This window comes from Terrapene carolina, unplaced genomic scaffold, assembly GCF_002925995.2.
Source record: "Terrapene carolina triunguis isolate 2854851 unplaced genomic scaffold, T_m_triunguis-2.0 Scaffold583, whole genome shotgun sequence".
In the NCBI taxonomy this organism is placed as follows: domain Eukaryota; kingdom Metazoa; phylum Chordata; order Testudines; family Emydidae; genus Terrapene; species Terrapene triunguis.
The window spans coordinates 463,217-480,452 of NW_020664934.1; the positions used below are offsets into that span (position 1 = coordinate 463,217).

The 17,236-nt window shown below is 53.0% G+C and overlaps 1 protein-coding gene across 3 annotated transcripts in view; it reads left to right on the top strand.

The window, feature by feature from the left end:
• Window positions 1-17,236, top strand: part of KIF1A (kinesin family member 1A) — a 162,351-nt gene that overhangs the window by 106,761 nt on the left and 38,354 nt on the right. For all 3 annotated transcript variants that reach the window (XM_029913322.1, XM_029913320.1, XM_029913321.1), the window contains 4 exons: window positions 1,237-1,345; window positions 5,772-5,838; window positions 5,968-6,052; window positions 7,065-7,170. In XM_029913322.1, the coding sequence (XP_029769182.1) occupies window positions 1,237-1,345; window positions 5,772-5,838; window positions 5,968-6,052; window positions 7,065-7,170 (367 nt within the window). The remainder of the gene's footprint in view (window positions 1-1,236; window positions 1,346-5,771; window positions 5,839-5,967; window positions 6,053-7,064; window positions 7,171-17,236) is intronic.

The following is a 17,236-nucleotide window of genomic DNA, read 5'->3' on the forward strand; positions in this document are numbered from 1 at the left end:
AGGGCTCAGGAGTGGTTAAAGAGTGCTGAAGTGTGCAGCATTGGCAAAGCAGACTGCATCCCCGTCCCCACAATGTCCATTCACTCCCACTCTGTGTCTCAACCGTTTTGCTTTGTTTTGGGGTTTCTGTTTGTTTCCCTTCCCTCCACCCTGAAGAGCATGAAAAATCCCCCCAGCTGATAAAATATTTGGTGCCCGATGTGCTAGCCGGCTCGCTTCTGGATGCGCTCTCTGGGCATGCTCTCTCTGCTGCTAGCTCAGCCACCTCGTTCCTTCTGCGAGAGAGGGAGGAGTCCAGCCCTGTGCACCCCCCGACCGCCTGTAATGAACTGTGCTGTGAGAAAGGCTCCGAAACCTGGTTGGTTCCTGGACACCACTGTGGAAGATCCCACTGCTACTCGGGTTTCTAGCCATGCCTCCCCTGGGGAATGTGTCCATGTAATGCTTGGGGGACACTCACAGAGCTCAGTACTGAATGGCATTGCCATGCCTGTTCCCAAAGCAATACACACTTTTCTGAGGCTACTTGCATTTTTCATTTCGGCACAGTTCATTACAGGCGGGGGAGGGGGGGACAACAGGGCTGGACTCCTCCCTCTCTCGCAGAAGGAACGAGGTGGCTGAGCTAGCAGCAGAGAGAGCATGCCCAGAGAGCGCATCCAGAAGCGAGCCGGCTAGCACATTGGGCACCAAATATTTTAGCATCTGACACCCGAGTCCCAGTGGTTTTCCTCGCAGCCTAGTGTCTTGGTTTGCTGTTGCCTCTGTGTGTCGTGCCTCATCGTCCTGTGATTTGGGGTCAGGCCTCTGGCTGGAAGGGCCTGAGGGGGCTGGCCTTTCAGAGGGCGATGCTCAGCCAGAGCTTAGCAAAAGCAGCAGTCACTTCTTCTGTGTGTGTCTCATCTCTCATATACATTGTGTGGGCCTGATCCTTTGTACCCTTGCTCCCTACATCGGCCAGCTGGCTTCAGTGGGACTACGGACAGGAGTATGGGTTCACAGAATCTGACTGGGTGCATGTGTTAGTGCATGTTCTCCCCCCTTCTCTTGGCATGTTGGGGGTCAGAGGTCATCTCCAGCTTGGGCTAGATCTCGGCTAGCTGTTCTCCTAGACAGTCACTGCCAGTGGTCCTGGCTCTGACTGACACACATCTCCTGAGTGGTGCAGTGAGTCCAGCTCACACGTCAGCAGCTTCTCCTTTCCTCTTTGTAAGTCTTATTTTCTGCCCGCCGTAGTGCCAGCGACGAAGCTGAGCACCCTGGCGCGCCCCAGCGCCGGGCCCTGCCAGTGCAAATACGATCTGATGGTCTTCTTTGAGATCTGCGAGCTGGAGGCCAATGGCGAGTAAGTACCGTCCCCTGCTGAGGGCTGACCAGGGAACCAGAGTGGCCTACTGTCGGGGGACCCCATCCTGGGGAGCTGTAGGGGGAGTCCTACCCTGGAGAGCTCACCTGTAAGGGAAGGTCTAGATAATACTTAGTCCTCCCATGAGTGCAGGGGACTGGACTAGATGACCTCTTGAGGTCCCTTCCAGGCCTATGATTCTATGCCAAACCACAGTGTCACTTTTTGAGATGTCCCTTGCAAAATGGAACAAGTTTCTCCCCAAAGCACAGTGTGGTCCAAAGAGCTATGAGAATTGTGCTGATGTAGCTGCCTCATGCAGAACAACGAGAAGAGGAAATCAGACAGTAATACAATTACCTTCCCACCCCAGCAGCCAGCCACAGCTGTTGATTTAATTACAGCTCTTCCAGATGAAAGGTCTACTGTATGTGGAAGCAGCTGCCCCAGTGCCAGGTACAGGGCACATGTAGGGGGCCCTGCACTATCAGCAGCAGCCTTTGAATTGCTTGGTAGCTGTAGGAAGAGCCTGGGGAGAATCTTTCCAAAGCACACTCATTAATGAGCCTATGTGCAGCTAAGGGATCTTACAGGGGTCTTCAGAACTGCCACAGCGGAAGGAGCATGGGCCTCCTTATGCATTCCAGGTGGGATTTGCTGGTGAAAGATTGACAAGATGTTGGGAGTCAGGGCAATAAGTGATGCAATAAAAATAGCCTGCCACAAGTAAACAAATGAGGGACATGGGAGTGGCGCTAGCATGCAGCTGGGGAGCACAGGACAAATGCAGCAAAAAAGCAGTTGCAAACGAACCACAGTTCCTTGGGCTAGTGCTTGTAATGGCTTGTCTAGACTCTCACCTCCAGCCTAGAGTTCTCATTTGAAGGAGTTTTTTATGCCCCGTCTGTTTGGTGTCACACCGATAGTGAAGACGTCTCATATCTGCCCTGCTCCCACAGCCGCCTCTTTTGGGGATTCACACAAGAGATTCGGTGATGGTGGTTCATCGATAATTTGCAAATGTGGCTGCTTTTAGGTGACCCACGCAGGAGGCAGACACAACACCATGGGATTTGGGGGAGCAGTCACATGGCGCCAAAGGGAATTCTCACAGGGATCCATTGGAAAACCAAACCATGGGTTTCAAAAAATGTTGGCACAAAGTATTGGTTGGGCAATTGGGCATAACAAATAAATGTCTAAAATCACAGTCTGGTTGTGGGTAATTCCCAGCCAGGACCAACAGGCAAAACTCAGCCAATAAAGGATTCAAGCACCTCTGAGTCTGGGATGCTCTAAAGGGCTCCACTGATGATCAGAGACATCCAGTCACCTGCTGTTGCTGCTTCTGGGAGAAAGTCTGTTCGCTCCTAGGCATGGCCCCTATGGAGTCTGGGCCTGTCCCGCCTGTGTCTGGTCTCCGGTGTGCTGGGCTGGGCTCAGGACATTGGAATGCCCTTTTGCCAGCTGAAGGGCTGAGCCCAAATCTCTTCCAATCATCAGGACCCTCCATGCATGGCACTGGCAACACAAATGGGAATCACAAGAGGGTGTGTGTGTGTGTGTGCGCGCGCGCCCTAGGGTCCTGTGATGTGCACGTGTGTGAGAGCTTGTGCCCTGGGGAGTGCGTGTGTGAGAGCCCTTGTGTCCTGGGGGGTGCGTGTGTGAGAGCCCTCTTGTCCTGGGGGGTACATGTGTGAAATCCCCCAGGCCTTGGGGAGGGCGAGTGTGAGATACCCCGGGACCTCTGGGGTGCGAGTCTGAGATTCCCCCAGGCCGTGGGGGTGCGTTGCTTGTGTGAGATCCGCCGGACTCTGTGGGGTGCTTGTGTGAGTTCCCCGTGGCCCTGGAAGGTGGGTGGGTGAGATCCCCCGGGCCCTAGGGGGTGCATGTGTGAGATCCCACAGGTCTTGGGGGGTGCCTGTGTCAAATTCCCTGGGCCCTGGGGGTGCATATATCAGATCCCCCAGGCCCTGAGGGGTGTGTGTGTGTGACATCCCCCAGGCCCTGGGGGTGCATTTGTCAGATTCCCCCAGACACTGGGGATGTGTGTGTGAGATCCCCCAGGACTTGGGGGGGGGGGTGAGATCCCCTGGGCCCTGGGGGGTTCGTGTGTCAGATCCCCCGAGCTCTGGGGGGTTCATGTGTCAGATCCCCCAGGCCTTGTGGGGTGCTTGTGTGAGATCACCTGGGCCATGTGGGGTGCGTGAGATCCCCCCAAGCCCTGGGGGGTGCGAGTGTAAGATCCCCCAGGCCCTGGGGATACGTGTATGAGATCCCCTGGGCCCTTAGGTGTGCATGTGTGAGATCCCCTGGGCCTTGTGGAGTGCGTGTGTGAGATCCCCCGGGCCCTGGGGAGGGCATGAGTCTGATCCTCTGGACCCTTGGGGGATGAGTGTGTGAGATCCCCCAGGACCTGTGGAGTGTGTGTGTGAGATCCCCCAGACCCTGTGGGGTGCGTGTGTCAGATCCCCCAGGACTATGGGGTGCAAATGTCTGAGATCCCCTGTACTCTGGGGGGGTGCATGTGTCCAGTCCCACAGGTCCTGGGGGGTGCCTGTCTCAAATTTCCTGGGCCCTGGGGGTGCATGTGTGAGGTCCTCCGGACCTTGTGGAGTGCGTGTGTGAGATCCCCCAGGCCCTGCGGGATGCGTGGATGAGATCCCCCAGGCCCTGGGGGGGTGAATGGGTGAGATCCCCCGAGCTCTCTGGTGTGCATGTGTGAGATCCCCCGGGCCCTGGGGGATGCGAGTGTGAGATCCCTCCGGCCATGGGAGCTGCATGGGTGAGATCCCCCAAGACCTGTTGGGCATGTAGGTGAGATCCCCCGAACCCTGGAGGGTGCATGTGTGAGATCCCCTGGGCCCTATGGGATGCATGTGTCAGATCCCCCAGGCCCTGGGAGGATATGTGTGTCAGATCCCCAGGACCTATGGGTTGCGTGTGTGAGATCCCCGAGGCCCTGTGTGGTGCATTTGTCAGGTCCCCAAGACCCTGGGGGTCTGTGTGTGTGATTCCCCAGGACTTCGGGGTGCAAGTGTCTGAGATCCTCCGGACTTTGAGGGGTCCGTGTGTGAGTTCCCCCGTACTGTGGGGGGTGCATGTGTGAGATCCCCCAGGAGCTATGGGGTGCATGTGTCCGATCCCTAAGGTCCTGGAGGGTGTCTGTGTCAAATTCCCCAGGCCCTGGGGGGTGCATGTGTCAGATCTTCCGGGTCCTGGGGGGTGCGTCTGTCAGATCCCCCAGACCCTGGGAGTATGCGTATGTGAGATCCCCCGGGCCCTGTGGGGCATAGGCGCTGACTCCGTGGGTGCTCTGGGGCTGGAGCACCCACAGGGAAAAATTAGTGGGTGCGCTGCAGCTGCCAAGCTCCCCACTCCTCCTCCCCCCTCCCCCGAACGCACTGCATCCCTGCTCCTCACCCTCCCTCCCAGCACTTCCTGCTGCACTGCCGCCTAACAGCTGTTTGGCGATGCTTACGACTTTCTGGGATTGAGGTGGAGGAGCGGGGACACGGCATGCTCAGGGGAGGAGGCGGAGAAGAGGCGGGGCAGGGGAGGGGACTTGAGGTAAGGGGGTGGAATGGGGGCGGGGTGAGGGTGGTGTAGGGGCGGAGCCAGGGGTGTGGTGGGGGTCGAGCACCCACCGGGAATAGAGGAAGTCATCACCTATGCTGGGGGATGGGTGAGATCCCCTGAGCCTTGGCTGTGTCCGTATGTGAGATCCTCCAGTACCTGTTGGGTGTCTGTGTGAGATCCCCCAGTGACTGGGGGTGCGTGTGTGAGATCCCTGGCCTTTGGGGGTGGATATTTGAGATCCCCAGGGCCCTAGGGAGTGAGTGTACGATCCTCCAGGTCTTGGGGGTGCGTGTGTGAGATCCCACAGGACCGCTGGGGTGCATGTGTGAGATCCCCCGGGCTCTCTGGTGTAAAAGTGTGAGATCTCCTGGGCTTTGGGAAGTGCATGGGTGAGATCCCCCTGGCCCTGGGGTGTGCGTGTGTGAGGTCCCCAGGCAATGGGGGCTGCGAGTGTGAGATCCCCTGGGCTCTGAGTGGGACATGTGTGAGATCCCCTGGGATCTGTGGGTGTGTGTGTCAGATCCCTCAGGATCTCAGGGGATGCGAGTGTGAGTTCCCCCGGGCCCTCGGAGGATGCGAATGCGAGATCCCCCTGGCCCTGGGGGTTACATGGGTGAGATCCCCTGGGCCCTGGGGATTGGTGTGTGAGATCCCCTGGACCCAGGGGGGTGCATTTGTGAGATCCCCTGGGCCCTGGGGGGAGCATGTGTGAGATCCCCAGGGACTTGCGGGGTGCGTGTGTGAGATCCCCCAGACCCTGGGGTGGCGGGGTGAGATCATCCAGGCCCTGACATGGGGAGGAGCACCTCCATCTCAGATCACATCTCACTGATCTTCCCTTTTTCAGTTACATTCCTGCCGTCGTTGATCACCGTGGAGGGATGCCGTGCCTCGGAACCTTCCTGCTCCACCAGGTATGGTCCTTGCCCTGCTCCTTGTCCCTGTGCCGCTCCACTGGCCCATCTTCCTAATCCCCATAACAACTGGGTGTTGGGCTGTTGGTTTTAACCACTGCCCTTTTCTCTCTGGCATGGTGCTGACAGGGAATCCAGAGGAGGATCACCGTGACGTTAGTGCATGAAAACAGCAGCCTCGTCCGCTGGAAAGAAGTGCGAGAGCTGGTTGTAGGTAAGCAGAGTTGCTGGTTGGCAGGGTCTGAGCAGACGCCTCACTCCTGCATCCTCACGCCTGTGTGCTCCCTCCCATTCCCTTCTCTCCCATAATCTCTTCTCCCTCATACTTTGTCCAGGCTCCCGCTCCACCAACTCTGTCAGGCCTGTTGTGGGAAATAATGCAGATGATCGCTGGGGGCCGGCTGGCACCCCCTGTACTCATGCTCAGCAGCACATCACTCAGCAAGGCGCCCCCTCCTTGAGTACCGAGGAGCCAAGGCTGCACCGCTAGGCCCTTGCTGCTGCAGCAGGGGTCCCGGGGTGGATCCTCAGCTGCTGTCAATGGTCAGAGTTCCATTTACTTCAATGGAAATTGCCACCAGCTGAGGCTGTGCCCCCATTATTCTTGCCAGCACCCCAGATTAGACTGGGGGACCTCTGCCAGCTCTTTGAGCCCCCATCTGGGGAAGTGGGGCCCTCTCGGTGCCTGCTCTCTACCCGGGGCATAGTGGAGGGGAAGGGGCAAGGAGCCTCTCTCATTGCATAGCCCATGTAAAGGCCAGACTATGCTTTGGGGAGCTCAGGAGTGGCTCCATCCATATGTCCTTACAGGTAGGGGAGGGGACAAGATGGAAGGACATGCCTCCCCCTCTCCATGGCCTTTGGAGGCTACTGGCCTTTGGGGCTGGCCGGCCATATGGAAGGGAGTGAGCCAGACCTGCAGAGGGGTGTAGTAGCAGGCACACAGAGCTCCTCCTAGTGGTCCCGCTGGAGCCATGCACCCTCCCACCCATGGGGATGAGCCTGGGCAGTCTGGTCTCTAGGTTTTAGCAGGAGGGGATGGATATAGGGGCCTGTCCCAAGGGGCTGAAGGAGGATATGATGCTGACATTAAGCATCTTCCCCCGAGTCTCACCTTTACCATTTACTCTGCTATGCAGCTTGGAACTATGAACCATCCCCATTGAGCTGTTCCCTCCGCCCCGCTGCCCATCCTCCAAACGGTGTGTTTTGACGTGTGTTGGCAGGTCGGATCCGAAACACCCCAGAAGGGGACGAGTCTCTGATTGACCCCAACATCTTGTCTCTGAACATCCTGTCGTCTGGATATGTCAACCCCTCCCAGGATGATCGGTGAGTCTGGCCTGGCTTTGCTGTCTCTTCACTTTGCCCAGCTGACCTGTGGCGCTAGGCAATGTCTGGTCCAGTTAGGTTGACAAGGGCTGTCTGTGTTTATGGGGGCTTCGCTCCCTCCCGCCCCCAAGGTCTTGCCCATCAGGGCCTTCTTGCTGCTGCAGGACCACTTAGGGGCGGTGACTGTGCTGCGTCTGGGCACTGGCAGGATGGCGACATGGCTGCACCACAAGGTAGGAACAGTGGAAAATGCACAGAAGCCCAAGGATTCGAGGTGGGCTTCCCCAAATCCCGCCACACACAAACACACACTCTGATGGCGTCTAAGATCATTATCTGGCTGACAGCTTTCACCCAAGGCTGCTGAGGCAAGTCTTCCTTGCACCACCCAGGGCTGCCATGGGCATGTGCCAAAGGGGGCCTCACCAACCAGTGACATTTTCAAAATATTACATCAACATCAAAGGAGTCTTTGGATTTTCACCCACCTGCGGATTTTAAGATGCCATCGCCGTCCCTGTGTTGTAGCAGCATTGACCCAGGGTGGTGAGGCCCCATGGCCCTACATTCACCTGATAGGCAGTGTTATATGCACCTCCCTTTAGATGCTGAGACTCTCACCTAGGCTTCTCTGAGACCCAGTATAGCTGTGTGCTGCAGTGTCAGTCAGGTGCCTATAGGGGCTCTGCTAGTGCTGATGCTTTTGGCTAAGTCATAAGGGGGGGCAGCAAACACCAGAACTCGGAACCCTAGCAGCAACCTGGGAATGAATAACCAGTCAGTAGGTCAGTAGTGGCTGTGGAGCGACTGCTACTGGCACTACAGAGCAGAGCTCCAGGTCACTGCTGCAGCGCAGGGTAGCCCCAGCAAGATGTCTAGCCTGGAGAGCTGTCACGGGTCCACGCTGGGATGGATTCTGGGTGGAAGTGGTTGTACAGTGTGTTTTAGGAGACGATTGGGAGCACATCCAGCAGGAAGCGGGGGCAGTCACTAGTCACAGTGCTTGCTTGTAATTCGCATAGAGGAGATGAGAGATCATCACTAGCAACACAGGGAACATCCGCATTGTGTGTGGCCATCGTGAAGCATTGCACTGCCTGTCCTTGGAGCATGGCAGGAAGGAAACTGAGCTGGTCCCTGTCACAGCTTCCTTCCTTGCATCCTTGGGGACATCTCCTCTTCCTTTCTCCTGCCAGGGCTGCCCTGCCTATGGGCACATGGTGTAATTGAGGGAATACAGTTTAAAACCCAGAAAGCTCAGTGCAGGAGAAATGGTCAGTCCCACTGTGACCTGTGTGCTCACTTACATAATCTGCCTCACCCAGCAATGCCAGCAGAGCCCTTCGCCAGCTGGGTGGATGACCAAGGGGGCAAGAGCAAGACAGCAGGTTGCTGGAGTGAGTATATGAGAGGAGTGGGGAAGGGCAAGGGTGGGCCAGGCGAAACGTGAGTCACGTGACAAGCAGTTGCGTCTGAAGAGTCACTGAGCAGTGAGTGACCCTGAGGAAAGGATTGGATCAGGGCAGTAGGGCAGGCTCCACTGCATGCTGTCAGACGCCATGCAGGTGACGCTGCGTGAGGGTGACAGCAGCAGTGTTCAGAGGGAGCAGGGACTCGGAACAGCTGCACTGCAGCACCTCTCTGGGTAGCTCAGATCGTTTGTTCCTGCCTGTCCTGAGCAAGACAGAAATTGATACAAACAAACACAGTGTAATAGATGCAGTGTTTCTCAACCTTTTGATACCAAGGACCAGCTTGCTGCCTTCCTAAACTGTATCAGGGAAATCTCAGAGCCGGCGCCAGTCCACGGACCGGTCATTGAGAAACAGTGTAGCAGACAGCTGGAAGAATTAGGGGTAGATCCTGAAATAGTATAAATCAGGACCATTGATTTCATTGGAGCCACATCAATTTGCACCAGCTGGGGATCTGACCCATTAAATCTGACATAGCACAGTGTGACTGCAGTGCTCATTCTTTTGCCCTACTCCACACATGAGAGCAATGCTGTGGCACCTTGGGAATTTCTCCCTCTTCTTCCTCCCTGTTTGAGCCCTGCACGCTAGAAGAGGTCATTCTGGGCAGGGGATTTCAGTCCTGGCATGGAGTTCTCCAGAGAGTGGAGAGGTGCTTGTTTGCAGAGTTGCTTGTCACAACACTGTTTACCAAGCAAAGGGGAGGCGTTGCTTACAACTTGAGGGACCCAGGGCATCAGGTTTGTATCTAGCTTTCTGTCCCAGAATCTAAACTGGGTGTGTGAAAATGCACTGCTCTCTCCCAGGGATGGAAACCTTGGATCACTGCCTCTCTCCACAACTGGGACCAGAAGCATGGGCAGAAGGGGTGGTGCAGGGAGGAGGAGGGGTAACTGGAACATGTGAAAAGGAAAAGAGGATTGAATTTCCACAGGACAATGGAAGGAAACATCTTCACAAATTCCCTTTGCTTCAACCCTGCATGGGCTTTTTGCTTGGTTTGATCCTAACAATTGGGAGATCCTGGATGTAGGGAGAAAGGGATGAGAGCCAATGGAATGGGATGTATCTAACCCTCTTTCTGAACTGCTTTTGCTCCCTGCTTTGCTCTTGTATGTCCTTCAGTCTTCATTGCAGCAAGCAGGCCCTGGGACCATCCCCTGGACTGCCCTTCTCCCCCACCACTGATGTTTCAGTGTAAGTTGTTCCTGAGGAGAACCAGGAAAGGCCTCACTGTGGAAGTGTTAGCTAGGCCCTCAAGGAGTTGGCTTTAGCCTGTAGTGCCAGCAGCCCCAGACTCTTCCCCCACAGGGTCAGGCATGCTTTAGGTTTCCACTGCAAATAGCCCCTGCAGCTAGGATTGTCACTCCTGCTCCTCACCCTAGCCAGCCCAGATAAGGATGTTTTTTGTTCACACTCTGTCACCACCGTCAGGAGGGGGATCTGGTCTCTTCCCCTTTACGACTCCCCAGACAACAACCCAGGCCACGGCCGTTGCCCCTCAGCACGCTGCTCACACATCCACCCATGCCTACAAGGTGTCTGGCCCCTTGGCTGCAACCCTGCTGCCCTGCATGAGGCAAGGAAGGGCAGCAGGGGCTGCGTGGAGGCATTAGGCATCTGAATCACTTCCTTACAATGCTGCTGCTGCTGCTGCTGCCATCCATTTGAACCCACACTAACCATGTGATTGTTTTGTGTTTTTGCAGGCAGTTTCTTGATTCGGATATGCCTAGGTAGTATTTGTTTCCCTTGGGTTTTTTTCTTCACTTCCTCTCCCCTCCTTGGCACTCTTCCTCCCCCTCAGAGACAGAACTTTAATTTCCAGACACTCCTTCCATTGGCTTCCCTTTCTCTTCCACGTCTCTGGGCTGCTCTTTTGTTCCGTTTCTGTCCCTTGGGCTTCCCTGTTTGTTTTGATTGCTCTCTCGTTAGCCTCTGTTCCTCTGGCTGGCTTTTCCTCCGATTTTGCTGCTGTTGTAACTTAGTGACATTTGGCAAAGACCATCCTTCCCCCTCTTGTACCCTCTTCCAGCTTGGGCCCAGGAGCAGTTTTGGGGAGCTGGGAGCTGACCCAGGCTGCGTGAGAGGCTAGACTGCAGTGCGTGGATGGGGAGGGCACTTTGGAAAAGATACTGTATGAAGGATAGAAAGAGTAGAGAAATGGAAGCAACATAGCTGAGTTTGGGAGCAATGTACAAGCTGCATGTAGAAGGAAGGGACATAACAGGTGAAACCCTGGCTTCACTGAAGTTGGTGGGAGTTTTGCCATTGTCTCCAGTGAGGCAGGATTTCACCCAAGCTTGTTATTCTCTGGCCTGCTTGACAGAATTTCCACCAAAGAAACCTCCGTGGAGTCACAGATTCACTGGCTTGAATTCTCAGTTTTGCTAAGGCCCCTTAACATCCCTCTGCAAATTTAATGGGGCCTCAAAGTGAACACCCATTTTAAGGCCCCTTTCCACTGCCAGATCAGTATAACTTGGCATAGCTGAAAATCAGGCCCCAAGGTTTTTAAGGTCAGAAAGGATTATCATAGAATATCACAGGAGATTATCTAGTCCAACCCCCTGCTCAAAGGGGGACCAATCTCCAGACAGATTTTTGCCCCAGATCCCTAAATGGCCCCCTCAAGGATTGAGCTCACAACCCTGGGTTTAGCAAGCCAATGCTCAAACCACTGAGCTATCCCTTTTCCCTTCAGCCTATCATCATCTGATCATCTGGTCTGACCCTCTGAGTGCTGAAGGGAGATAACAGGCCAGATCCTCAGCTGGTGTAGAGCAGCATGGCTCCATTGCAGGTTTACACCAGCTGAAGGGCTGGCCCCTTGTTCTTTGGACATTACCAGGGGAAAGTGTTTGGAACTGTAAGTTCATGCACTCTCTTCTCAGAGTCAAATCTTGATACGATCGCAGCCTGCAGGCTGCAGGGATACTGGGGTCATCTTATTACTGTGTAATAGTTTTACTATTGAATTGACTTCAGTGGAGCTGTGCCAGTTAATACCAAGGGGGATCTGGCCCACTGAAATCAATGGAGCTGTGCCAATTTATACCAATCGGGGATATGGCCCTCTGTACGTGCATACACACAAGAAGCAGTGCTAAGGTATGTTCAACCTTAGCACTGGTTCTCTTGACTTTTGAATGTATAATTGTGCATAATTGTCAGATAATTTTGGTTTTTTTGCATGTAATTTAGTTTTGTTTAAAGAAAAGTTCCCAGTTCCATAACTAATGGGCACCAGCCAGCAAAGGGTAACTGGTGCCTGTCAATATCATTAATAAACTGCTCACTTGTGGGGAGGGGAGGAGGAAAAGGCAGAGATATAAAGGCAGAGGGGAGGCTATAGGGAAATAGGTGCACAGGGGAGACTGTGGGGATATATATAGATATGTGTAGATGCTATATATACCATTGCGATGGGGGTGCTGGAAATACAGAAGCAGGCAACAAAAAGTAGGAAGAGGCAAAGAGCAGATGGGAGAAGTGGAAAGATGAGACTATTAAAAAGCCAAAAAATTGTGGAGAAGGGACCTTTGATTGGTCTTCTTGCTCCGTCTCATGCTTCCCATGTTGAGAGAGACAAGGTGGGTGAAGTAATATCCCTGAAGAGCTCTGTGAAGGTTGGAAGCTTGTACCTTCCACCAACAGACGTTGGTCCAATAAAAGATATTACTTCGCGTATCTTGTCTTGATCATATGCTGGGAGCAGCATGACTACAACAACGCAACAAACTTCCCATGGGAGGATGGGATTGTGACATTACCCAGGGTACAGTCTGGACTGTTGATCAGCTGTGTCCCCTCAGTTCTCCAGCCTGGGGTGCCTTTTACACTGCCTCGCTGTGAGTAACAACTTCTGGTCTGCTCAGACAGAGCCTCCAGCACGTAAATCACTCCCAGTTTTACTGTGTGAGTGCTGTAGACAGCCACTCTTGAATTACAGTGCAGGGTAACACCAGCAAATTTTCAGTCCGACTTTCCCGCAGATATGTGCATCTTGTGCTGCCCAGAACGCTCCTGGACAACACAAGCTCATATAAAGTCAGTCATTTATTATTAGAAAATGATACGTACAAATCCTATTATCCCAAATGGAGTTTTCTAGGCACTTCAGTCCAAGCACACTGGTGTAGATAAAACAATAGAACAAGTTTATTAAGTACAGAAGGATTTTTTTGCCTCTTTGGAGAAGGCTTTTAATTCAGGCATTCCTTTGAGGCTTTGGCAAGGAAAGGGTGGGGCAACCATGCCTGCCCTCAGCCCGTCCCTCTGGAATTTCTCTGGGCTGGACCCCACTCCCTTGTGAAGTTTCACCCATGCAGAGATTTTTCCCCTCCTGTCTTGGAGAGACAGTTTTATCCCTTACAAGCGTTGCAAGAACAGCATCTTTCAATGGAGTGCCTTGGTTTGGTAAAACCCCACTTTCTGTTCCCAAGACTTCTGAATTTAACCCTGTAGGTTTCAGGTGTAACCTGAAACTGTTTAAAACCAGTTCCTTAAATTTACCATAGTTTGAAGCATCATTAATAGGCATCTTATTGAATATGTCCAGAGCTCTGCCAGTCAATTTTGCTATCAATGTGGTTATCTTTTGATCTTCAGGAATTACATGGAGGGTGCACAGTCTCTCAAAGGTGATGAAATATTTGGCAATATCGCTGGATTCATTATACTGTGGACATAGTTGCTCCCATTTGTGGATTTTTGAGGAAGTTGAGCCACCAGCTGAAGGGTTTTGTCCCCTCAACCCCATAACAGCCAGTTCATGCTTTTGGGCCTCAATCTGGGCCTCCATAGCTCTCTTGTGGGCAGCTTCCGCCCTGGCTGTTTCTGCCTCCACCCTGGCTGTTTCAGCCTCCATAGCTTTCTTGTGGGCAGCCTCTTTTGCCTCCACCCTGGCTGTTTCTACCTCCATTGCTCTTTTGTGGGCAGCCCTGGCTTCCTCTGCCTCTTTGAGTTTCAATTGAAACTCCCGGTTCTTTGCCTTCTTTTCTGCATCCAGCCTAGCCAGCTCTAGTTTAGAAGCTGCTTCACTGGTAGTTATTTTCCTGCTTTCTTGTGCTGGGCCACACCCCCTCTGCAGTTCACTGAAACTGGGATGCACTCAGCTCAGGAGATTCTTAGTTAACAGGGACTTGCCCAGCGCCCAGTGTTCAGCTTTTCTGGGCAATTTGCAACTTATATAGTTTTAGCTTCTTCTGATCTTTAATCTTATTTATTTTGCTTCCTTTTTTGTCCCTACTTTCCTTGCCCAAAATAAGCAAACAAAAAATAACAAACCAGTAACCACTATGTCTGTTCTCCAGCCACCACACTTAAAACTCACTTAAAATCACTACCTAACTCAAAGCAATCAGCTGTGCACAGATCCTGGTGACTACGCCACTGTGACGGGTTGAATCACAGAACCCCCCTTGGGAGCTGCCACCTGATGTGCCAAGACTACCTCTGCTCCTGCTTTCCGTGCCAGCACCCTGGGACCCCAGCACCCTGTCTTGCTAAGCCAGACACGCCCGTCTGCTCCAACACAGACCCAGGGTCTGAATTACTTGCCCCAAAGCTGCAGACTTAACTGAAAGCAGCTTACAGAAGTGTTCTTGTCTTTAACACTCAGATCCCCAACTCCCAATGGGATCTGAAACCCAAATAAATCCATTTTGCCCTGTATAAAGCTTATATAGGGTAAACTCATAAATTGTTCGCCCTCTATAACACTGATAGAGAGGTATGCACAGCTGTTTCCCCCCTCCCCCCCCCCGGTATTAATACATACCCTGGGTTAATTAATAAGTAAAAAGTGATTTTATTAAATACAGAAAGTAGGATTTAAGTGATTCCAAGTAGTAACAGACAGAACAAAGTGAACTACCAAGGAAAATAAAATAGAACACACAAGTCTATGTCTAATACAGTAAGGAACTGAATACAGATAAGATCCTCACCAGTTCCAGAATGCTTCCTTTTACAGACTAATCTCCTTTTAGTCTGGGTCCAGCAATCACTCACACCCCTTGCAGTCACTGTCCTTTGTTCCAGTTTCTTTCAGGTATCTTTGGGGGTGGAGAGGCCTTCTCTTTAGCCAGCTGAAGACCAAATTGAGGGGTCTCCCGCAGGCTTAAATAGACTCTCTCTTGTGAGTGGAGACCCCTCCTGTCTCCTATGCAAAGTCCAGCTACAAAATGGAGTTTTGGAGTCACCTGGGCAAATCACATGTCTATGCATGACTGAGTTCCTTACGAGCCAAGCCAAATTTCTGGGAAAGCCCAGATGTGGATTGGTGTCTCCAAGTTCATTGTTGGCTTAAGTGTTTCTTGATTGGGCACTTACTGAGAATGGTCTTTTCTCAGGAAACTGACCAACTGCTTCACTACAGCCTACTTAGAATCAAACAAGTATGCAGCCAATATTCATAACTTCGAATACAAAAATGATACATGCCTACAAATAGGATTAATAGATTTAGTAGATCATAACCTTTACAGAGATATGTTACATGGCATATATAGCATACTACACATTCTAGTTATATATATATATATATATTGTGACAGACCCAGACCAGTGGGGTACAGGAATCTGGTAGAGGACAAATATACTGGTCACTGGATGAGTAGTTTTCTGTTCCCTGAGTTACCAGAGCAGGGACTGCACTAGAGTAATCAGGAACCTGCTAGAACCAGTTAAGGCAGGCAGGCTAATTAGGACACCTGGAGCCAAATAAGAAGAAGCTGCTAGAATCAATTAAGGCAGGCTAATCAGGGCACCTGGGTTTTAAAAGGAGCTCACTTCAGTTTGGGGTGAGAGTGTGAGGAGCTGAGAGGGTGTGCTGCTGGAGGACTGAGGAGCACAAGCGTTATCAGACACCAGGAGGAAGGTCCTGTGGTGAGAATAAGGAAGGTGTTTGGAGGAGGCCATGGGGAAGTAGCCCAGGGAGTTGTAGCTGTCATGCAGCTGTTACAGGAGGCACTATAGACAGCTGCAGTCCACAGGGCCCTGGGCTGGAACCCGGAGTAGAGGGCGGGCCCGGGTTCCCCCTAAACCTCCCAATTGACCTGGACTGTGGGCTCTTCCAGAGGGGAAGGTCTCTGGGCTGTTCCCCAACCCACATGGTGAATCTCTGAGGCAAGAAAATCCGCCAATAAGCGCAGGACCCACCAAGATAGAGGAGGAACTTTGTCACACTGGTGTCAAAGGTGGGATCTTGGGGTGCACAGCGTGGCGGAAGAAGGAGGATGATTTAAAAAAAAAAAAAAAGGGAGAGGGTTTATTTTTTTCACCACAATGGATGATGTAGTGCGGGCACTGATACAAGCTACGGTGGGCCAGCAGGAGGCTACCCATGTCCAGGCAGCTGCCCAACAGGAGACAGTGCGGCTGCAGCAAGAGACTAATCGCCTGCTGATGGACCAGGCTGCTCAAGACCGAGCTATGTTGCGGGAACTGGTAAACCAGGTAAAGTCCCTTACAGAGCTGAATCGTGGCCATGATGGGACGCGGCTCATACGGGCCAGCCATTGGCTGCAGAAAATGACACGGGAGGATGATGTAGAGGCATACCTTCTGGCCTTTGAGAGGACAGCCCTACGAGAGGCCTGGCCTCGAGATCAGTGGTCTGGCATCCTTGCCCCATTCCTGTGTGGGGAGGCCCAGAAGGCCTACAATGATCTGCCGGAAGAAGCTGCGGCAGACTACCCCCAGCTGAAAGCAGAGATCCTGGCCAGATCTGGGGTAATGACAGCAGTGCGGGCCCAGCAGTATCACGGTTGGAGGTACCAGGAAGACAAAACCCCGCAGTCCCAATTGTATGACCTCATCCATCTCGCACGAAAGTGGTTGCAAACAGAGTCCCGGAGTCCGGAAGAGATACTAGCGGTTCTGGTCATCGACCAATACATGAGGGGACTACCACCAGACCTTCATGCCTGGGTAAGCCAGAACGAACCCTCCACCTATGACGAGGTTGTCGCCCTGGTAGAGAGGCGAAGGACAGTGAGGGAGCTGACCCAACCAGTTAAGGAAGAGGCACCCCGGGTTAAACTAGCAGCACCAAGCCCTAAAGTTCGGGTGACTGGGCCACCAGGAGGGCCCAGGTGGAAAAAGAGAGAGGCCCATCAGAGGCCACAAAGAGTCGGAGCACTGAGAGAGACGAGGATCGTGATGTTAGACTGCCCAAACCAAGAGACCAGGGAACGCCTAGGACTCCATACAGATGTTATGCCTGCGGGGAGGGGGGACACATAGCTCTACAGTGTCCCAATGCTGAGGAGCCTATGCAGTGTAACCTGGGGAACTGGGCAGATCCATGCTCCCTAATCCACCTTGTGGGGGTCTCACTAACCCCACATACGTATACCAGACCAGTGAAACTAAATGGGGTAGGGACCACGGCACTGGTTGATTCGGGGAGTGCTATCATCCTTATCTCAGGGAAGCTCGTGAAGCGTAGTCAGCTGCTGCAGGCTAAACGTACGGGGATAACATGTGTCCATGGGACAGTTAGTTACTACCCTACCATCCCAGTAAAAATCGAGATCCAAGGGAACACTACTGAGGTAGCAGCAGGTGTAGTCCCTAAACTCCCA